The 24,283-nt window shown below is 45.8% G+C and overlaps 1 protein-coding gene across 1 annotated transcript in view; it reads left to right on the top strand.

Moving 5' to 3' along the window:
- Positions 1–7,296: 7,296 nt before the first annotated feature.
- LOC116967734 (galectin-8-like) overlaps positions 7,297–24,283 on the top strand; it is a 26,025-nt gene continuing 9,038 nt past the window's right edge. Inside the window, exons 1-4 of the mRNA XM_033014341.1 lie at positions 7,297–7,357; positions 9,842–9,930; positions 16,840–17,041; positions 20,189–20,368. Of these exons, the coding sequence (XP_032870232.1) occupies positions 7,328–7,357; positions 9,842–9,930; positions 16,840–17,041; positions 20,189–20,368 (501 nt within the window). The 5' untranslated portion in view covers positions 7,297–7,327. The remainder of the gene's footprint in view (positions 7,358–9,841; positions 9,931–16,839; positions 17,042–20,188; positions 20,369–24,283) is intronic.

The following is a 24,283-nucleotide window of genomic DNA, read 5'->3' as shown; positions in this document are numbered from 1 at the left end:
CCGTGAGGGTTGGTAGGGAGAGAGGAGGTCAGTGAGATATGGGGGGGCCAGATGGTGGAGGGCTTTGTAGGTGAGGACCAGGATTTTGTAGGTGATCCGGTGGGAGATGGGAAGCCAGTGAAGTTGTTTGAGGACTGGAGTGATGTGATGCCAGGATTTGGTGTGGGTGATGAGTCGGGCGGCTGCGTTCTGGACCAGTTGGAGTCGGTTGATGTAGGTGGAGCTGATGCCAAGGAGAAGTGAGTAGCAATAGTCCAGTCGGGAGGAGATGAAGGCATGGATGAGTCTTTCAGCAGCGGGAGGTGTGAGAGAGGGTCTGAGTTTGGCGATGTTGCGGAGATGAAAGAAGGAGGTTTTAATGACATGGCGGATGTGAGGCTCAAGGGAGAGGGTGGAATCAAAGATCACGCCAAGGTTGCGGGCCTGGGGAGATGGGGAGACAGTGGTGCCGTCGATGGTGAGAGTGGGAATGACCGAGGTGGGCCTATAATTTGGTTTTGCTTGCAGCATGACATGTAGATGGAGTCAATGGTGAGGAATCATATTCTGTGTGATGGACTGGGCTGCATCTACATCTTCCTGCAATTTCTTGTGGTCTTGGGCAGACCTTAGTTGCAAGGTGCAAGCAATCACAGGTTGAAGACTACAAATAGAACGTGCTAAAAAATGTTTTTACGTACAGTGGAATACTTTGTAACTTCTTGGTGCCCTTTATGTGGCAACTCTTTGCATACATAGTTATTTAAGAAAGAACTGCAGATGCGGGAAAAATTGAAGTAGACAAAAATGCTGGAGAAACTCAGCAGGTGAGGCAGCATCTATGGAGCGAAGGAAGAGGTGACGTTTCGGGTGGAGACCCTTCTTCACACTGGAGGGTATGCAAAACAAAGAATATCACTGTGACTTGTCACATGTGACAATAAAGTATAATTCATTCATTCATTCATTCATTCATTCATTCATTCATTCATTCATTCATTCATTCATTCATCAGAGCTGTTAGCTGACACCTGTAAGCCAAAGGCAATGCAGATACAGTTTGACCTCCTCAACCATGGGCCAGTCCTTTCTCCAAGAACACATATAATTGTATCAAGATATCCCTGCTGAGAAACTCAAAACATAGAAACATCGAAACATAGAAAATAGGTGCAGGAGTAGGCCATTTGGCCCTTCGAGCCAGCACCGCCATTCAATGTGATCATGGCTGATCATCCACAATCAGTACCCCGTTCCTGCCTTCTCACCATATCCCCTAACTCTGCTATTTTTAAGAGCCTTATCTAGCTCTCTCTTGAAAGTATAGAAACATAGAAACATAGAAAACAGGTGCAGGAGTAGGCCATTCGGCCCTTCGAGCCTGCACCGCCATTCAATATGATCATGGCTGATCATCCAACTCAGTATCCCGTGCCTGCCTTCTCTCCATACCCCCTGATCCCTTTAGCCACAAGGGCCACATCTAACTCCCTCTTAAATATAGCCAATGAACTGGCCTCAACTCCCTTCTGTGGCAGAGAGTTACAGAGATATTCACCACTCTCTGTGTGAAAAATGTTTTCCTCATCTCGGTCCTAAAGGATTTCCCCCTTATCCTTAAACTATGACCCCCTTGTCCTGGACTTCCACAGCATCGGGAACAATCTTCCTGCATCTAGCCTGTCCAACCCCTTAAGAATTTTGTAAGTTTCTATAAGACCCCCCCCTCAATCTCCTAAAACCTCTTGCAATGATGGGCATTGTACCATTTTTCTTATCTGTTTGGATAGAAGCATATAAAATTATGAGAGGCATTGACAGTCAGAACCTTTTTTTCCCAGGTGGGAATGTCAAAGACGAAAGGGCATAGGTGTATGGTAAGGGAAAGAAGATGTGTGGGGGCAAATTATTTTACACATAGGGTGGTGAGTAACTGGATTATCGTAAAGGATGACTCGTTACCTCAGAGGAGACAAAGACAGCCTCTCCGCGGCCTCCTCCACGAGTAGCTTATAGGCTCATAAGCCCACAAAGCGAAACCAATGTCTTTACCGCGTCTGCAGACCGCTAAAAGTCATGCCCCCCCAGGCCAGGCGGCGCCGTTAAATGCCGCCATCTATCGAGGTTTAGCGGTACTGCAGCTCAATGTTGAAGGCCTTACCACCGCCAAGCTTAACGTCATCGAACAATTACCACGCGATCTCTCTCCCAGTTTCATCTTGTCAGTAACTTGCATTCAGTTCCTTCATGCGCAAAACTTTGGTCAGGGTGGCAATTGTTGCAGTTTCAATCACTTCCTCCAAAAGTTATGCTTTTATCACTATTGCTTCACTATTTCCACACCGACCATCATTCACCCGTAATTCCAGGTACTCTTTAATTACTATGTTACTTAGTTTCGTTTCGTTTCTTGTCACGTGTACCAAGATAGGCAAGGCAAGGCAAGGCAAGGCAACTTTATTTACATAGCACATTTCATACACGAGGCAGACTCAAAGTGCTTCACATAAAAACATGTCATACAATAAATGAAATAATAAAATGAAATAAAATAGAAGAACTAAAAGAAAAGAAAAGCAAAATTAAAAATGCATTATAAAAAGTGCAAAAGTTAAAAGAGCAATGTAGTTAAGATTTAGCTGAAAGCTAAAGTAAACATAAAAGTTTTCAGTCTTGTTTTAAAAGTGGTCAAAGTTGAGGCAAGTCTTAAATCTTCAGGAAGTTTATTCCAGCTATTTGTTGCATAGTAATTAAATCCTGCTTTCCCATGTTTTGCATTTACTCTGGGAATCACTAGCAGATTGGTTTCAGAAGATCTTAGCGGTCTAGAAGGCTTATATAGTGGAAGCATGTCAGTGATATACTTTGGCCCTAAACCATGTAGCGATTTATAGGTGAGCAGCAGGATTTTAAAATCAATTCTCTGACATACAGGGAGCCAATGTAAGGATTTAAGAATTGGTGTAATGTGTTCAAATTTTTTGGTCTTTGTTAGAACTCTAGCAACAGCGTTCTGAACAAGCTGTAGCTGCCTGACAGTTTTTTTTTGGAAGACCTGCAAGGAGACCGTTACAATAATCTAGCCTACTAGTAATAAAGGCATGTACAAGTTTTTCTAAGTCTTGAGCTGACATGAGTCCTCTTAATCTTGCTATGTTTTTGAGGTGATAGTAGGCCGATACAGTGAAAAGCTTTTTGTTGTGTGCTAACCAGACAACGGAAAGACTATACGTAGACACAAAAAGCTGGAGTAACTCAGCGGGATGTGCAGCATCTCTGGAGAGAAGGAATGGGTGACGTTTCGGGTCGAGACCTTTGTTCAGACTCAACACATCTAAGTCTGAGGAAGGGTCTCGTCCTGAAACGGCACCCTTTCCTTCTCTCCAGAGACGCTGAGTTACTCCAGCATTTTGTATCTATTTTTGGTTTAAACCAGCATCTGCAGTTCCTTCCTACATGAAAGACTATACATGATTGCAATCAAGCCGTCCACAATGTACAGATACATGATAAAGGGATTGACGTTTAAGATAGTCCGAGGATCTCCAATGAGGTAGGTGGTAGCTAAGGACCGCTTCTAGTTGTTGATCGGATGGTTCAGTTGCCTGATAACATCTGGGAAGAAACTGTCCCTGAATCTGGAGGTGTGCGTTTTCACACATCTGTACCTCTTGCCTGATGGGAGAGGGGAGTAAAGGGAATGGTTGAGACTCGTCCTTGATTACGATGCTGGCCTTGCCGAGGCAGTGTGAAGTGTAGATGGAGTCAATGGAAGGGAGGTTGGTTTGGTTGATGGTCTGGGCTGCGTCCACAATTCTCTGCAATTTTTTTGCGGTCCCATTCCCAAACCATACATCCCAATAAAATGCTTTAGACAGCACATCTGTAGACATTGATGAGAGGTGTTGGGTACACACCTAACCTCCTAAGCCTTATGAGGAAGTAGAGGTGTTTATGTGTTTTAACTTAGAAACATAGAAACATAGAAAATAGGTGCAGGAGTAGGCCATTCGGCCCTTCGAGCCTGCACCGCCATTCAATATGATCATGGCTGATCATCCAACTCAGTATCCCGTACCTGCCTTCTCTCCATACCCCCTGATCCGTTTAGCCACAAGGGCCACATCTAACTCCCTCTTATATATAGCCAATGAACTGGCCTCAACTACCTTCTGTGGCAGAGAATTCCAGAGATTCACCACTCTCTGTGTGAAAAGTTGTGTGTTGAAGTTTTCAACCACCTCTATTTAGGAGCTGTGAATGTATACTTCTGTGTTTTCTTTAATATATCTTTTATTTCCGACATACAGACAAAATCAAATACTGTCAAAAAACGGTATATAAATGAACATTCTAATGTACTCTTTAAAAATGCCATCTCCCTCTTACCACCTCTAAACCCATGTTCTGCTGATGATCTTGTAGATAACTTTAACTCCAAAATTGTGAAAGTTATAGATGTCATTGCACCTGTTACGGTTAAAACGATTTCTGGTAAGCAAAAGGCACCCTGGAGAAAAGCTGCTTTTGTAACAGCCCAGAAAAGAGAATGCCGGAAAGCTGAGCGCATCTGGCGGAAAACAAAACTTCATATTCACCATGACATCTATAAAGAGAGCCTCCGTGCCTACAATTTAGACTTGAAAAGTGCTAGAGAAACATTTTTCTCCAATATCATTAACAACAACACTAATAAGGCAAAAACCCTATTTGCAACTGTTGACAGACTGACCAACCCCCCAACACAATTACCACCTGAACTCCATTCCACGCAGAAATGCAATGAGTTTGCATTATTCTATACAGATAAAATTGAAGGCATCAGACGTGCCATCAATATCACCGCTTCAAACAAAAATGTTGGATCACCACCCTGTTTAGGCAAAGGTAACGTGGCAATGATGACATGCTTTAATGTCATAGACTCTAAAACTCTTGCGGAAACGGTGACATAACTAAGGCCATCCACCTGCTGCCTTGATGCTTTACCTACCAACTTCTTTAAGAATGTTTTTGACTGCCTAGCAATAGACATACTGCAAATAGTTAACAGCTCTCTTCAATCAGGCAATTTCCCAAAGGCCTTGAAAACTGCAGTTATTAAACCTCTTTTAAAAAAGCGGAGCCTAGATGCCTCTATTATTAACAACTATAGACCAATTTCAAACCTATCTTTCATAAGCAAAATCATTGAGAAAGTTGTCCTCCAGCAACTTAATCAATTCTTGGCTTCAACTGGCTGCTACGACAACTTCCAGTCAGGATTTCGACCTCTTATTAGCACCGAGACCGCTCTTATTAAAGTTGTAAACGACATCCGTCTTAACACAGACTCTGGCAAAGTTTCAATATTAATGCTATTAGATCTCAGTGCTGCATTCGACACTGTTGATCACTCAATACTTTTGGACAGGTTGGAAAAATGGGTGGGGCTCTCAGGCACAGTGTTAAGTTGGTTCAGGTCATATTTACAAGATAGGAACTATTTTGTTTCCATTGGAGACTTTGTATCAGAACCAACCAACGTGACGTGTGGAGTACCGCAAGGTTCGATCTTAGGGCCCTCTTTATTCAACATCTACATGCTCCCACTAGGGCAAATCATGCGATATAATAATATTGACCACCACTGCTATGCCGATGACACTCAAATCTATGTAGCGCTATCACCAAATGATTATCGCCCCATAGATCTGTTGTGCCAGTGCATTGAGCAAGTCAAAGACTGGATGTGCCAAAATTTTCTCCAATTAAATAAGGACAAAACGGAGATAATTGTTTTTTGGTGCTAAAAAAGAAAGGCTTAAAGTAACCCAACACCTTCACTCTCTGTCCCTGAAAACTTCAAACAAAGCCAGAAATCTTGGGGTCATTATGGATTCAGATTTAAATTTCGACAGTCACATCAAATCAGTAACAAAATCGGCCTATCACCTCAAAAACATAGCAAGATTAAGAGGACTCATGTCAGCTCAAGACTTAGAAAAACTTGTACATGCCTTTATTAATAGTAGGCTACATTATTGCAACGGTCTCCTTGCAGGTCTTCCAAAAAAAACTGTCAGGCAGCTACAGCTTGTTCAGAACGCTGTTGCTAGAGTTCTGACAAAGACCAAAAAATTTGAGCATATTACACCAATTCTTAAATCCTTACATTGGCTCCCTGTATGTCAGAGAATTGATTTTAAAATCCTGCTGCTCACCTATAAATCACTACATGGTTTAGGGCCAAAGTATATCACTGACATGCTTCCACTATATAAGCCTTCTAGACCGCTAAGATCTTCTGAAACCAATCTGCTAATGATTCCCAGAGTAAATACAAAACATGGGAAAGCAGGATTTAGTTACTATGCAACAAATAGCTGGAATAAACTTCCTGAAGATTTAAGACTTGCCTCAACTTTGACCACTTTTAAAACAAGACTGAAAACTTTTATGTTTACTTTAGCTTTCAGCTAAATCTTAACTACATTGCACTTTTAACTTTTGCACTTTTTATAATGCATTTTTAATTTTGTTTTTCTTTTCTTTTAGTTTTTCTATTTTATTTCATTTTATTATTTCATTTATTGTATGACATGTTTTTATGTGAAGCACTTTGAGTCTGCCTCGTGTATGAAATGTGCTATATAAATAAAGTTGCCTTGCCTTGCCTTGCCTTGCCTATACCGGGGCATGCGTACCACTTTGTTTCCTGAAGTCTGTCACTAACTCCTTTGTCTTGCAGGCATTGAGAGAAGGGAGCTGAGAACGCACCCTTGCCGAGCACCAGTATTGAGGATTATCGTAGAGGATGATTTGTCCACCTTCAACACACTAGGGGCAATTTACAGCAGGCAATCAACCTTCAATATTGCACATCTTTAGGATGTGGGTGGAAACCAGAGCACTCGGAGAAAACCCATGTGGGCACTGGGAGAATGTGCAAACTCCACACAGAAGGCATCCAAGGTGAGGATGAAACCTCAACCCAATAGTTTGCTTTTACATGGAGCATCCATAAAACTTTGTAGAAGTTAAGAATATAAGGCGTGCTGAAAAAATAAGATCTGAGTGGCACAGATGATAATGAGAACAAAACAAGTTCTTTGGAATCATTTTCAAATAATCTCTGACTTCCACGAATAGATTGTATATGCCATAAAAAATTTCCATTCAACTGCAGAGGTTGAACTTTAAGCAAAACATATAGTACTGGAGGAAATTAACATGTTAGTTCCGGGGATGTTCCCACCCCACGTTTATCTCCTGCTGTACTATATAAGAGATACTACACAATACTCATAAATTCAATCCGTGTCCCGGAGTCCCCAGAGCAGAAAGAAGGAAGACGAGAGCCAGCAAGATGATGAAACAGCTGCCCATCTATAACCCGGTATGAAACAGCAATCCCACCCTGTCGGACCCTGTCGTTGTTTTGTTCATTGGTTGTTTTCCCTGACAATGTCCGCGATGATTATTTCATTGTTTCTCCCACTTTTTAGGATATTGAGTCAAAGGCTCAAATGGGGATGAGGGTTTGGATGAGGTTCTGGGTTATTGGAGAAGTGTGGGAGAGCTGGGGAACGCAGGGAGTAGGAGCGAGGGAGGGAGGGAAAGTAAGAGGGATTGAGAGAGTGAAAGATAGTGAGGGGGAAGAGTGTGAGAGGAACATAGGATGTGAGAAATGAGGTAAGGGGGAACAAATTAAGGGAGTGAGGAACAGAGAAAGCTGGGGAAGATTGAGAGGGAGTGGGGAGAGTGAGAGAAATGTGAGGAAGCATGAGAGGGTTTGGGAAATGGACTGGGGAGAATAGGAGGGTCTGGGGAGTATGAGAGTGAGTGGGAGAAATTGGGAGAGTGAGAAGGATTGGGGCAAGTGATAGAGGCTGGGGAGTGTGAGAGGATGATATGCAATCTTCCTATGGAACTGTGGTGAGTAAAACAGCACCAAAGGGGACAGCAGTTAATGAGGAAGGAGCCATTTGCCTGTGCGGTTGGGCTGCCATGTGCTGGAACTCGAGTAGGGTTGCCAACCAAAGATCATAGAGCGGAGCAAGATGGTTCACTCCTGCGAAATCCAATGGACTGACGTGTAGTACGCAACGGAGCGTAACTTCCGCCATTTCAGTAACCCGACCCGACTTCAGTTATGCCTCACGCAATGTAATCAGCGTTGCGTGGGAACAGTTTGTGTGTGTGATGTAGCTCATCTACCAAATTCATCATTTTGTTCATTTTCTTTTAAAAAGAAAGTTTAAAAATATATTTTAAATGGCTCATGTCCTGTGTTTGAATTGATTTTTGTATTAAACTTGCACTTTATAATTCATCGAATCCCATTGTTCACAACTGCTTGTATGCACCCTTCAAAGGAAAATGTTAAAACCTCTTCAAGAAACGACAATGCAGAGGTGAGTGGGTGCAGGTCTTCCCAATAGCCAGAGAGTGGAATGAGATCTGTCTGTAATAGTGGGGTTATCTAAATGAAGTATTCAACAAACAAAAATTTGTTTTGAGCTAGATTAACAATTGATGTATAACTTAAGGCTGATTTTATTCAGCCACCATACAACTTATTAGATTGTGCGGGAAAGAACTACAAATGCTGGTTTAAATCAAAGGTAGACACAAAATGCTATGATCTTTGGTATTCAGCAAATCCTAATATTGTGAATAAAATATCAATGAATGCAAAGGCTGGTGGGACAGGATCAAGGGTTCCGTTTAGTCCAGGGGTTGGCAACCTTTTTTACATAGGGGTCAGGACCCTCCGAGAAACAACAATTTGTTTTGTTAGGTTTACATTTGTGTCTGCTAATAGACAATAGGTGCAGGAGTAGGCCATTCGGCCCTTCGAGCCTGCACCGCCATTCAATGTGATCATGGCTGATCATCCACAATCAGTACCCCGTTCCTGCCTTCTCCCCATATCCCCTGACTCTGCCAAACAAACCATGATGGAGAAGGTGAGGACAGACTCTACGATGCCCATATAGAAATTGATCATCATTGCCTGTGGCAGATTGTACTTCCTCAGCTGCCGTAGGAAGTACATCCTCTGTTGTGCATTTTTGACTGTGGAGTCGATAGTAGCCCCCCACTTAAGGTCCTTGGAGATGATGGTTCCAAGAACTTAAAAGACTCCACAGATGTGACTGTGGTGTTGTTGATGGTGAGTGGGGTGAGGGGAGGGGGAGCTCTCCTAAAGTCTGCAATCAATTCCACTGTCTTAAGAGCACTGAGCTCTAGGTTGTTGCGATGGCACTAGGACGCCAGCTGTGACACTTCCTGTCTGTAGGCAAATTCCTCCCCATCCTGGATCAGTCCAATCAGGGTTGTGTCGTCTGCAAACTTGAGAAGCTCGGCAGAGGAGTCTGTGGAGGTGCCGTCATTGGTGTAGAGAGAATAGAGGAGGCAACGAAAGCTGTGGGAGCATGCGTTCATGCGTGCGCAACTGATCCGGCCCAGCATGAAGTCGCATTTTGCCCAATCCAGCCAGTGACCGAAAATGAGTTTGACACCCCTGAACTAGACCAAGCGTGGACCCGATGGGTCCCCCTCCCCCAACACAATATTCCCCCAGTAGCAATCACCTATACAGAACGCTGGATGTTAAAATGCCGATCCCAACCCAGCAACCCTCCCCCAACTACGCAGGCGTGGCTGATGAATCCCCGTTGTGATGCCAGGGATCGCCATTGTGACGCGTGTCAAAATGGCGATTTCAAAATGGCGGCGGGCCCAGGTTCCCTGAGACATGAAAATTATTTCAGGGGTTCCGCAAGGGTAAAAAGGTTGAGAAATGCTTCTGTAAACACTGACTCTTTGGGATAAAATGAGACTTTTATTATTCTAAGTATATTTGTTCCTCTTTCAGATAATCCCCTTTATTGGGAGAATATCGGGCAGACTTCAGGATGGGAAGGTGGTGATAATTCAAGGACAAGTGCCAGAAAAAGCTGTGAGGTAACATAGTTAGCAGTTTGGTAAAGAGTGTGACACCTTCTCCCACCAACATTCCTGGAAGGATTCTATATTACATTTTTCTAGTTTCCCGAGCTTTGACACCTCCCACACCATTTGACATCTTCTTTGCTAAAGGAGCAACAGCACCGTATCCATTTTCTCCAAGCTGACGTGCGCCTATTTCTTCCCACCACTCCCCCTCCACCTATATTCCTTCCTCTGGCTTCACAATTCGCAACTCTTCAATCCTCTTGTTTCACACCATCCTTTTTTCTCATCTTTGGTCTTTATGGAACAATCAGTCTATTAATACCCTCCTTCACCTGTGTTCACCTATTACCTGCCACGCTATATCCTGGCCTTTCTCACTCCGAGCTTTCTTCCCCCTCCCCCACACACACAATCAGTCTGTAGAATGGTCTTGACCCAAAATATCACTAAGCCATGTTCTCCAGAGAAGCTGCCTGACCCGCTGTTACTCCATTACTTTGTGTCATTTTAACTGACAGGTAGATACAGGTTTAGTTTATAGTTTAGAGATACAATAGACAATAGATAATAGACAATATATAATAGACAATAGGTGCTGGAGCAGGCCATTCGGCCCTTCGAGCCAACACCACCATTCAATGTGATCATGGCTGATCATCCACAATCAGTACCCCATTCGTGCCATCTCCCCATATCCCCTGACTCCACTATCTTTAAGAGCTTTATCTAACTCTCTCATGAAAGGATCCAGAGAACCGGCCTAGACCGCCTTCTGAGGCAGAGAATTCCACAGACTCACAACTCTCTGTGTGAAAATGTTTTTCTCAATCTCCATTCTAAATGGCTTACCTCTTATTCTTAAACTGTGGCCCCTGGTTCTGGGCACCCCCAACAACGGGAACATGTTTCCTGCCTATCCAAACCCTTAATAATCTTATATGTTTCAATAAGATTTCCTCTCATCCTTCTAAATTCCAGAATAAAGCCCAGCATCTCCATTCTATCAACATATGACAGTCCCGTCATCCCGGGAAGTAACCTGGTGAACCTACGCTGCACTCCCTCAATAGCAAGAATGTCCTTCCTCAAATTTGGAGCCAGAAACTGCACACAATACTCCACGTGTGGTCTCACTAGGGCCCCGTACAACTGCAGAAGGACCTTTTTGCTCCTATACTCAACACTCACCTAACCTGTCCAAGTCACCCTGCATCCTCATAGCATCCTCTTCACAGTTCACACTGCCACCTAGCTTTGTATCATCTGCTAATTTGCTAATGTTACCTTTAATCCCTTCATCTAGATCACTAATATATATTGTAAATAGCTGTGGTCCCAGCACCGAACCTTGCGGTACCCCAGTAGTCACTTCCTCCCATTCTGAAAGGGGCCCGTTAATCCCTACTCTTTGTTTCCTGTCTGCCAACCAATTTTCTGTCCATATCAGCACCCAACCCCCAATACCATGTGCTCTAATTTTGCCCACTAATCTCCTATGTGGGACCTTATTAAATGCTTTCTGAAAGTCCAGGTACACTACATCCACTGGCTCTCCCTTGTCCATTTTCCTAGTTACATCCTCAAAAAATTCCAGAAGATTAGTCATCCTGCTACTGCTATCCAAATATGCCGCTATTTCATCTTTTATAATTGACTCCAGCATCTTCCCTACCCCCGATGTCAGGCTAACTGGTCTATAATAGTAAGATTAAACGAGAACTTACCAGTTTGAAGTTTGATCTGTATTTTATGAGGAGTTACGATGAGGGATTACGTGAAGAACCCGCTCAGTGCGCAGGCGCGGCATACTTCCAAGCAGCGGTGTGGAATCACAGATAGACACAGTTATTTGAAGTAAACATAGTAAAGATAAGGAGACATCAATTTATTATTTTGATCCATATAATGAGGGTGGGAGCGGAGGGCACGTAATCCCTCATCGTTTGCAGTTCGTAAATCATAAATCTTTACTGCAAATAAACCAGGTTTTGCCAACGGCTTATTATAAAATTTCTGAACGGTCTTTTCCCCCCCACCATCCTGCTGTAGCCAGGATGTTGTCTATAGGCATGTCCATTCTTTAGCCGTCGACATGGATGCTGCCCTGGTGGAATAAAATTTGTACATGTTAGTGTTTATCCCAGCAGTTTCTAGCACCTGCTTGAGCCATCTCACAATGGTTTGGTTCGTCACCCGACCATAAGGTTTTTATGACTGACCCACAAGGCTTTTCATCTCCCTCGAATATTTTGGTTGTGTCTATGTAGGATAGTAGGTGGGTCATGGCACATAACCGTGGTTCTGGTGGGTAAGCCCGGAATTCCACGACTGGATTAGGTGTTCCTGGTCTGCTCTGTTTGATCAGTCGCTGGATAACGACAGATCTGGTCTGGAGCTGTGACCATGTTGTCCAGTCGCAATAGGTGTAGTGACTGGACCCTCTGAGCGGATACAAGTGCCATCAACATGAGCGTCTTTAGTGTAGCTTGCTCGAGGCCGAGGGATCTGGCTGGTGGCCATTCCCTGAGATATGTCAGGACCACACTGATATCCCAAATATGGGTATACCTGGGCTTAGGGCTTGATATTGTAAATGGCCTTCATCAGTTTTACCACCAGTGGATGGGATCCCATCGCCTGTTGTCCTGGCGCTGGTTTGAGATAAGCAGAAAGAGCACTCGTCGCTGTGTTGATGGCACTGTAGCTGATCCCTACATCGTGGTGTAGATAGGCCAGGAACTCCAGTATGTTGGTGGCTGTGGCTGTTGTGTATGTTGTCCCTGTTTCCTGGCAGTACTTCTCCCTTTTTTGATGCTGGTTAAGTACTGCCTCTTGGTGGATGTTCGAAGGGATGCCGACATGGTGGTGATGGTTTGTTTGGACAATCCCAGTTCCAGGTAAGGTCTGTTCAAGCTTGCAACCCAGGCGTTTAATTTTCTCATGGCATGGGTGTTTAGCTTACCTGGTAGGTAAATAGCTGATAGCCAAATATGTCTTTCGACACACCATTGCCAAATCATGTTGACCAATTTGTCGCATGATGATTTTATGCCACCCATATGGTTAATATAAGCCATCACCGTAGTATTTATCAATTTGTAACCGAACATGCAAGTGCTGCATATTAGATACATATGCTTTTAAACCATAAAAGGCGCCCAACATCTCTAGATAGTTAATGCCCAGTGTAAGTAGTAATGATGACTCTAGGTTAGTCCATCTACCACCTGAGCTGGATATGGAGTTAGTCGCTCCCCAGCCTTGAGCACTGGCATCTGTTTGAATAACTAAAGTAGGGTTAGTGATGAAGATAGGGCTGAAACTATGCCAAATGTTTTCTGCCCACCACTGTAGCTCTGATATTGCTTCAGTGGGTAATTTCATGACACGATCATAGTGACCTGTATGTCGTTTTATTGCCTGTACCTTTGCTCTCTGTAAATTTTTGATAGTGCAAAGGTCCGAATTGTGTAGCCGGAAATGCTGCTACCATTTCCCCAATTACTCTTGCTACTTGTCGAATAGTTGGTCGCTCGTTGACCATTAAATTGTTGCATGATTGTGCTAATTCAACCATTTTTGCCTTTGGCAAGGTAACAGTCATATGGACTGAGTTAATTGTGAAGCCCAGGTAGTCCATGATAGTGGATGGCTTCAACTTAGATTTATCTGGATGTAGGACGAACCCCAGAGTTTCGAGGAGCTGTTTTGTAGCTGATACTGCTGCCACAGCCAATTCCATCGTTTTCCCTACTATCAGAATATCATCCAGATATGCCATGACAATATGTTTTTGTTTTCTTAGTATTGCCATGGCTGGGTTCAATATTTTGGTGAATAATCTTGGGGCTGAAGTTAGCCCATAGGGCAATGCTTTGTACCATCCAGATAAATTTTAGGTATCTGCGATGATCCTTGTATATGAGTACTAGATAGTAAGCATCTTTAAGATCAATGCTTGCCATGAGGTGTCCTTTGGAAATCAGTTGTTTGGCAGTAACAAATGTCTCAATTTTGAAATGTATATACTTAACAAATTTGTTTAGTGATGTTAAGTCAATGATGATGCGACAACCACCATCTTTTTTGGTTTTAGTGAATATATTCGATACAAATTCCAAAGGTTCATGTTTGGTCTTTTCGATGACCCCCTTTGTGATAAGTCTCACCAGTTCAGCTTGTCCCTCACGTTTCTCTTTGACGGAGGGAGAAATACCCTTTGGGGCCAATGTTGAACTGACCGCGATTTTTCTGACATGAATTGTATTTTATATCCACTAATGCTGTTGAGTATATACTTGTCACTCGTGACATTATCCCATGCTGTTTTGAACAAGTGTAATCACCCCCCTGTTAGTAAAGCACCCTTACTCTCTATATGCTGGCAGGAACCAGACCCACCTACCTCCAGGGTTATTGTCGTTTCTTCTGTTTCCTTGTGTTCCTGAAGATTTTGCTTGTCTGACGTGTTGGCGATGTTGGGGGTTGGCGCATGTTCCATGGGGTCCGCTCTGGGCCCTGATCTAAAAAGATCTTTGGGGATAAAATGCGGTCCTTGAGCTTTCACCAGTCCCATATTGAGGACATCGACTGGTGGATGCCGTGGGGTGCTGCCGCTTGGGTATTGTAAGTCTTGGTTTGCTCGTCCCGGGGCCTGCCCTCATGAGGTTGAATGTTCTTCCATGTCCCTCAACTTTTTGTTGAGGTCTGTCCCGAATAACAGAGCGTCCGTCTCTGCGGCTGGGGTTTTATACAACCCAGCAAATTTGGGATTGAGGGCAGGTCTTATGATTTCCCGCCGGAAGTTGTTAATTTCGTACTGCGTGTTGCACATCAATGCCAGTACATCCTGCTGGCAGGTATCCATCTCCGTGTCTTCCACAGAACGAGCAAAGGCTGTGATGGCTGACGTCAGGAGCCTTAGGATCCGCTGTAGCTTAACTTCATAGTTGAGCATGTGTGCCCCCACGTGCCCCCAGATTTGTCTGTTTACAGTCAGCTCTCTGAGGGCCTCACAGTTCTCTGGTGTTTTGTAGAGATCCAACGCCTCAGAGAGCACCTTCTCCTGCAAGGGCTTATTTGAAAGCTGATTAATGCTGGCCGCTAATTTCGGTTCCAGCGGTCTTCCAGCACGTGGGGTTGCTACATAGCGGTCCACCACACCCAGCAGCTCTTCCTGCTCCTGCACCTCCTGCATACTCCCGATCTCGTCCACCAACCCCTGTTGCAGACCAGCCCAGCCCTGGTCACCAATGCTAGCCTCCAGTAATGAGGGAGCAGAGGGCAGTGTACAGAACACTGTGGAGGGGGTGCCTGACCTCCCTCCGCGAGAGCGCTCTTTCTGCGCATCTCGCTGGAGCTGCTCCAATAGCTGTTGGATGCAGCTCAGGCGGCTGTCTCTCCTCCATTTAGGTGGAGACATGTCCCCGTCCGACGAATCGGACGCCACCGGCCGGATGCCTGTTCGGATGGCTAGACATCCAGCCCGCAGTTCAGGCACTAGCGGGACTGGGCTCGGCGCGGTGATGGGGATAGCGGAGCGCCCGGTAATTGTTCCTACCGCCTTCTTCTCGAGCTTTTGTGCCTTGTAGATGCGAGAGCGCCCCTCAAGCAGCGCGTCTCGCAGGCACCTGCTCCGAGAGCCGCTCCAGCGGCTCAGGCGGCTCTCTCTCCCCCCGTGCGGGTGGAGAGACGTCCCGTCCGAAATCGGGAACACCTGCCGGATGCCTCTTTGGGTGGCTATGCATCCAGCCCACTGCTCAGGTGCTAGCGGGCTGGGCTCGGCACGGTGTCAGGGAATAGCGGAACACCGGGTAAATGCTCCTACCGCCTGTTGCTGCCCCCCTCCCCGACGGAAAACGTTCCTCTTCGAACGGGGGACAGTTTTGTTCCAGAGCCTTTTTCTCTGCCTGTAAAACACAAGCAGAAAAAGGCTCCCCTGTAAAAGAAACCCGACCTCAGGGTACTCACCTGACGGTCCGTTTCATTCTGTAGCGGGAGCGCCTAACTCCCGCTGCTGCCGCTGTTGCACTGCTGGCGTAATGCCGCGCCTGCGCGCTGAGCGGGTTCTTCACCTAGTCACTCACGTGACTCCGAAGTAAAATTCCCTGTTTTCTCTCTCCCGCCATTTAAAAAAAGTAGGATAAAATTAGCTACCCTCCAATCGACAGGAACTGATCCTGAATTTATAGAACATTGGAAAATGATCACCAATGCGTCCACGATTTCCAGTGTTACCTCCTTAAGTACCTTGGGATGCAGACCATCAGGCCTTGGGGATTTATCAGTCTTCAGTCCCATCAGTCTACCCAACACCATTTCCTGTCTAATATGCATTTCTTTCAGTTCCTCCATCACCCCAGATCCCCTGGCCACTAGTACATCAGGGAGATTGTTTGTGTCCTCCTTAGCGAAGACGGATCCAAAGTACCTGTTTGTACAAATTCGGATCCAAAGTACAGCATGGAAACCTTCGGCCCACCGTGTCGGCACCGACCAGGGATCCACGCACATTAGCACTATCCTACACACACTAGGGACAATTCACATTTATATCAGGCAAATTAACCTACAAACCTGGAGAGTGGGAGGAAACCAAAGATCTCGGAGAAACCCACGCTGGACACAGGGAGAACATGCAAACTCCGTACAGCCAGCACCCGTAGTCAGGATCTAATCCAGGTATCCGGCGCTGTAAGGCAGCAACTCTACCGCTGCGCCACCTGTGCTGCCCCTGAAAGGGAAGCTTCCAAATGACCTCCCTTCAATAACTGTATTAGATATAGGTACATTCTTCAAATGGCAGTCTGCCTTTGGGAAACAGTTCCACATCCCAGCCAGAGCTATTGCTGGTGACCAAAGCTGTGTGGGAGTTATGAGCGTCTCAGAGAAGCTGATTGATTGAACTTTGCTTTGCAGATTCGAAGTGGACTTTGTGTGCAGCAACTCCAAACATTCGGACATTGCTTTTCACTTCAACATGCGTTACGATCAATCCACCGTGGTCTGCAACACGCTGGAGAATGCCAATTGGGGAACTGAAGAGATAAAGCACCAGGTTCCCGTCAAAGCCAGATCATACTTTGAACTCATCATTAAAACATGCAATGATCATTTCCAGGTATGTAAGCTGGCTCCACAGTTATAGTCGCACCCTAACCTTGGCCTGAAAAACTGTAACCTAGAGCGGGCCAATGGATTAAGTTTAGTTTTATTATTATCGTCACATGCACAGAGATACAGTGAAAATGTTTTGTTTGTGTGTTGTTCCATCAAATTCGATAATACTACACATGAATACAATTATGCCAAACACAAGTACAATAGGTGGAGCAGCTAAAATAACATGGGACCTCAGTACGTTTGAACATTTAGATCATCACCATCAACACGGGGCTAATGTTGATGGGCATCTTTGCCAAGTTGGGCCAAAGGGCATTTTACCTTGCTATATGACTTTATAACTCAAGTCAAGTCAAGTCAAGTTTATTTGTCACATACACATACGAGATGTGCAGTGAAATGAAAGTGGCAATGCTCGCGGACTTTTGTGCAAAAAGACAAACAACCAAACAAACTATAAACACAATCATAACACATATATACCTTTACATAATAAATAATGGAAGGAAAAACGTTCAGTAGAGTTAGTCCCTGGTGAAATAGGCGTTTACAGTCCGAATGGCCTCTGGGAAGAAACTCCTTCTCAACCTCTCTGTTCTCACCGCATGGCAACGGAGGCGTTTGCCTGACCGTAGCAGCTGGAACAGTCCGTTGCAGGGGTGGAAGGGGTCTCTCATGATATTGTTGGCTCTGGAGTTGCACCTCCTGATGTATAGTTCCTGCAGGGGGGCAAGTGAAGTTCCCATAGTGCGTTCGGCCGAACGCACTACTGTCTGCAGAGCCTTCTTGTCCTTGGCAGAGCAATTCCCAAACCAGATGGTAATGTTCCCGGACAAGATGCTTTCCACCGCCGCTGCGTAGAAGCACTGGAGGATCCTCGGAGACACTCTGAGTTTTCTCAATTGCCTGAGGTGGTAAAGGCGCTGCCTTGCCTTACTCACGAGTGCTGAGGCGTGTGATGCCCATGTCATATCCTCGGAGATGTGGACTCCCAGATATTTAAAACAGCTCACCCTATCCACAGGATCCCCATTTATCCTCAATGGAGTGTACGTCCTCGGATGATGTGCCCTCCTAAAGTCCATGATCAGCTCCTCCAGCTCCTACTCGATACCATACTTACAGATGAAAAATAGGCCATTCAGCCCCTTGGGTCTACGCAAGCTCTCTGGGCAAACCCTCATTAATATAATTTGTTTAGAGATATTTCTTACACTTATTTCCATTGTTCCATTGACCACAGTTGAGTCCCTCAAAAGGAGGATCAGCGGCTTTCTCCACAGGTGGCTTGGCCTTCTCCGCAGCCTCAACAGTGCTGCACTGTATGGGACCAGTAACATCTTGCAGCTCCCATTCAGTGGCCTCACGGAAGAGTTCATGGTGGCGCGAACAAGAGAAGCTCTGCAGTACAGGGACTCCAGTGACCAGAAGGTGTCATCGGCTGGCATTGAGCTGAGAACAGGGAGGAAATGGAGGGTGGAGAAAGCAGTGGAGGTGGCAGAGTCACGCCTAAGGCAAAAGATATTGGTGGGAGTCATGGCAACTGGCAAAGCGGGTTTGGGATACTCCCTAAGACAAGGCCCGGGGCAAGGAGAGACACCATCTAATCCAGGAAGAGGTCCGAGCAGGTGTGGAGGAAGAGCATGTGAGCAGGACGGTGGGGCTCAGGCAGCAGGGAGCGTGGACAAGGTGGGGGAGCATACCGCAGCACAGGATTACCTGGTCAAACATCATGCAGGCAGGCTTCCAGCGCGTCCGGTTCCTTGTTCACGCTGTCTACGATGCCCTACCAAGCCCAGAAAACCTCCATGTCTGGGGCAAGAGCGAGACACCTTCCTGCCCACTTTGCCCTGGAAGAGGATCATTAGAACATCTCCTCGGCAGCTGCCCAAAGTCTCTTGGAGAAGGTCGCTATCGGTGGCGCCATGACCAGGTGCTCAAGGTGGTGGCTGAGAGCACAGCCACTGCCATCGGTAACAGCAAACACCACCCTGCCCCAAAGAAATCAATCACTTTTGTCAAAGCTGGAGAGAAGCCCCGACTACAACCAAAAACAAGGACGGGCCTCCTCTACACAGCCACTGACTGGCAGCTGCACGTCGATCTGGGCAAACAGCTGAAATTTCCACAGCACATCACAGCAACATCACTCTGGCCAGACATCATCATCACCTCCAAAGTGACAAAATAGCTGATCGTTCTGGAGCTGACAGTGCCCTGGGAAGAGCGTATTGAAGAGGCTAAGGAGAGGAAACGCGCAAAGTACCAGGAACTGGTGGAGATGTGCCAGGACAGTGGCTGGGAGACATACTATGAGCCCATAGAGGTGGGCTGTAGAGGCTTTACAGGACACTCACTCTGCAAAGTCCTCAACCAGTTGGGCATTACGGGGCTGGCAAAGAAGAGGGCCATTCAATCCGCAAGCGAAGCCGCAGAGAAAGCCACTAGGTGGCTTTGGATTAAGAGGGCTGATCCGTGGGCAGTTGCTGCTGGGACGCAAGTCGGGGCTTGATCAACCCCGGCTGGGTCGCCAGGGCGAGGGTGTCTGATGTTGTGAGACCCGAAACACCCGATGACCCCAGGTCACATCACTGAGGATGCGTCCCAGCGCATCTAGAAGATGTATCTTTCACACCATGTATCAATAAGCGAGTTCGGTATTCTGACTGTGCATGCCCAGGTCATAGGTCACTCGCGATAAACACTCTTGGCAACCGTGCCACAGCGTGCATACAGACCTGCACCTCATCCGGGACCGCAGCCAGGATCGAGCCCGGGTCTCCGCAAGTGTTGCCGAACCGCCACTGGACCATCCCCGTCCCTACCGAGTGCCTCTCCCTCGTCCGGGGGCGGTTAGAGACGTCGGGAGTCATACTGGAGCAGCGCTCCATACACACGGCCAGCACGGAGAAGCAACGCTAACTCCAGCTCAACTCTGCCTGTCCCGTCGGGTTAATCTACAGCCATGGACTGACGGGACACCAGGCCGGAGCAGTGAAGTTAGCGCTTCTTCTCCACACTGGCTGTAAGCCTGGGCTACCACTCCCTTCTGACTCCCGTCAGTCCAAGGCTGTGAGTTAATCCCGGCAGTACAGGCAGAGTCTGGCTTTCTTCTAAGTAACACGGATGTTCTCTTCTTCCACAGGTCTCTGTGGACGGGCAGCATTTCCTGGAGTACAGACACAGGTTGCCCATGATGCGTGTCGACACCCTGGGGGTTTCCGGAGATGTTCATGTGAATGCCATCACCTTCAAAGAACCAGACGTGGGTATCACACTGTATACTTGCCGAGCCCAAGCCCATTGTGGAAGGGCAGAGACTGAGGTAACCAGACCCATCACTCGTCTTCAGCACTGCCTCTGCTAACGGTGGGAGTTTGGTTGCAAATTTGCACAGGCTGCCTCCTCACACAGCAGGAGTACGCACACAGGAGGCCCAGATGGTCTGGCATCCAAATTAGTAGGCCATTGGGCCCCTTGCTGCCCCATCTCTAAATTAGATCAATGCCAACCTGCTCGTAACTTCAACCCCACATCCTTGCCCACTCACGGTGACCTTCCACACCTCAATCCTCAAGATCCTCTCAACCTCTGTCTTAAACATATTCAAAGAATCTGCTTCCACAGCTCTTTGAAGAAGAGTTTTAAAGACTCTCAAGAGGGAGGGAGAGAGAGAGAGAGGCACACACAAGGTGGATGTGAAATCTCACCTGCCTGTTTCAGTGACAGACACCCGCCGTCAGTAAATGAAGACACCCCCATCTGTCTCCCCCTCCTCTCCCTCGACTCCCCCACCTTTCTCTCCCAACTCCAGTCCCGTCCCGACCCCCTGGGAAACTGAATAGAGCAACAGTCAACTGCTGCCTGTGCGCTGATATGACAATAAAGGCTACTTTACTTTACTGAGTTAAAGAGTTCCCACGGTAGACTGTAAAACTGGGACCCTGGTTCTGGACTCCCCCAACACCGGAACCCTTCTTCAGACAGCCTAATCGGAATTGAGTCTGAAGATGTGTCTCGTCCCGAAACATCAGCTTTTTTTCTCCAGAGATGCTGCTTGACTCGCTGAGTTACTCCAGCTTTTTGTGTCTGTCTTCGGTTTAAACCAGCATGTGCAGTTCACTCCTTACACGGGTCTCTGTACAACATTGATTGGTAGCATTCCGGACCCCTGGACCCGAGGACTCCGACCTGTATCTCTCAAAGAAGTACATGTGAAAATTTTCTCACGGACCATAAAAATGCGTAACCTTTCAGTAAAGTCCCTTTTAAAGATTATAGTTATTTTCTTGAATCTCATTAACATAAATCATGAATAAGTTGATGACCATATGCGGATGCAAATCTTTATTTTTATTTATTTTTTAAATTCAATCCCACATAAGATAATTTTTACTCACCTTCTGTTACCTCTGTCCAGCTTCCGGGTTCACCGTTCGCAGGAGTTCCCACGGTACCCGCAAGAGTTATTACGGATATCGCACTGGCCACTACGTTCATATAATGTTGCAATACTCAACCACAAGTGTACAAGTCACTCTTGGAGAAATTCAAACTTTCTTGAATTTTCTCCCGAGTGACCAAGTTACACGATGACCTGCCGTTAGCGCTACGGTGGTCCACGGTGGTCCACGAATGCCGCACTGTTATCGCACGAGGTTCCCACGATGTTAAACTCCGGTTAACTCTTGCGTCAAGTCGCCCCGTGAAAAGGCCGCTTCACAGAGAAAATAAAGAGTTTAGTTTTGTTTATTGTTACGTGTACTGAGCTACAGTGAAAAGCTTTTGTTGCGTGCTAACCAGTTAGCGGAAAGACTATACATGTTTACAATTGAGCCATCCACAGTGTACAGATACAGGACAAAGGGAATAACTGAGTGTAAGATAAAGTCCGATTAAAGATAGTCCAAGGGTCTCCAATGAGGTAAATAGTAGCTCAGCACTGCTCTCCAGTTGTTGATAGGATGGTTCAATTGCCTGATAACAGTGTCTGGCCTTGTGTCGAACTTTATTTGAATGCATTGGGTTTTGACTCCTAACTTTGTTGAGGAATATTACCAACATAGGATACGGTCCAAATGCAGGTAAATGGGAAGAGTGTAGATGGGCAATAAAAGGTTGGCATTGATGTGGTGGGCCAAAGGGCCTGTTATTGAGCTGCGTGTCTCTATAGTGTTAATTTGCCTTCTGATTTTGGACTGGACTACTGCCATGTGTTTCAAGAGTCTGAAACCTTTTCTTTATTTATTCATGTGTGTATATATTTATATTATGGTATATGGACACACTTATCTGTTTTGTAGTAAATGCCTACTATGTTCTGTGTGCTGAAGCAAAGCGAGAATTTCATTGTCCTACACAGGGACACATGAGAATAAACTCACTTGAACTTGAACTTGGATTTCACAAGTGATGACAAGTCCAATTCATTCATGTGCTTGGAGAACCTATACCCCCAACACATTTACTTTTAGAATTTCCTGCCCCTCCCCCCCTGTTCAAACACCTCCTGGGATTTATCACTCCCAAAATGTAACCCCTCCCAGCCCCACAACACTCTGAGGCATTCATTCACCTTGAGGTCTTCCCTTTTGTCCATCCCCAACCCGGCTCCAAACTTCTTTAAACCCCTCATCAATATTATGACTTCCACCAGTCCCTGCACACATCAAACCTACCAGGTCCTGCACTTGCAATCTTCCCAGAGAGTAACACATTGAACATAGAATACTACAGCACAAGATTAGGCCCTTCAGCCCTCAATGTTTGTGCTAAACATGATGCCAAGTAAACTAATCCCATGTGCCTACTTGTAATCCATATCCTTCCATTCCCTGCATATCCACGTGCCTGTCTACAAGTCTCTTAAATGTCACAAACTGCAAGAAGGTGGGAAGACTTGGTACAAATGGTGTGTTTTAAGGTCTAATAATAATAATAATAAATTTTATTTATTGGGCGCCTTTCAGACATCTCAAGGACACCTTACATAGGTTAACAGGAATATAAACATATAATCAGAATAAAATAAATAATAAAGACATCACAGAAACACAAATTAAAAACAGAATTCAGTCCAAAAACAAAAATCAAAAATGTGAAGAGAGAGCAGCGGCAGCTAAAGCGCGCCAGCGTCCACTCTCTCTTCACGGCAGCCATCTTGGACAAAGACTAACAGGATTACCTTACAGACAAAAAAATCATCCCCCCACAATGGATACCACTGTGGGGGAAGGCACAATGTCCAGTGCCGCAAAGTACCAAGACTCCACATCCCGTTTGCTGCATTTGGACAAGGAATGTAGAGCATAGAACAGTACAGCATAGGAAAAGATTCTCCAGCCCACAATGTCTGTGTCAAACACACCAGAACCAACTCTTATCTATCAACACATAATCCATGTCCATCCATTCCCTATCCAAAAGTCTTTTAAATGCCAATATCCATCTGTTTCCACCAGCTCTGGCAGTTCCAGCCACTCACTACCCTCTGTGTAAAAAATCCTCTTGTCTTTGTCCTTGGTTGGATTTCCAAATTAGTTTGGCTATTCCTCTCTTCTGGTTCTTTTACTAAGGAGAGCTGGGAAAGTTGTTGAACCTTCACTGTCCTGTGTATACAGGTACCATAGAATCATACAGCATGTAAACAGGCCTTTTGACCCAGAGAGTCCACACCAGACATCAACCACCCAGTTGCACTAACACTACATGAATCTCGTTTTATTCTCCGCATGTTCTCATCAGCTCCCACCAGGTTTTACCACACGCCTACATATGAATGGCAGTGACCATGTAACCTATCTACCCGCGTGTCTGCGGGAAATAGGAGAGAACTGGGGGATTGGTTCCAACAGGGAGAACATGAGAACTCCACACAGACAGCTCCCGAGGCCAGGACTGAATTCTACTACCAGATGCGCCAATGAGATCTCGTTAATCGCCGCTACTGCTCGAGCAGGGGTTATCACTTATCTTCCCGGCTGATGCAGGTCCTGTGATCTCAGTGGGCATTTTATCTTCAACACAGCTGTCTGCTTGCAGGAAAGCATCGGGAGAGATGGTTCGAGTCCAGGGTGCGGTGTTAGGTAGATTTGGAAACCTGGGATGTCAGGCTAAAGTGGTGTTCACTGGATGGGTACTAAGGAACATCACAGTCACACGTGGCTTGGCCTAGCACGTGTTCTTAATACCTTATCAGTCTGAAGAAGGGTCTCGACCCGAAACATCACCCTTTCCTTCT

This window comes from Amblyraja radiata, chromosome 41, assembly GCF_010909765.2.
Source record: "Amblyraja radiata isolate CabotCenter1 chromosome 41, sAmbRad1.1.pri, whole genome shotgun sequence".
In the NCBI taxonomy this organism is placed as follows: Eukaryota; Metazoa; Chordata; class Chondrichthyes; order Rajiformes; family Rajidae; genus Amblyraja; species Amblyraja radiata.
The sequence above is the reverse complement of the archived record's forward strand: the minus strand, read 5'-3'. Positions and strand labels throughout refer to the sequence as shown.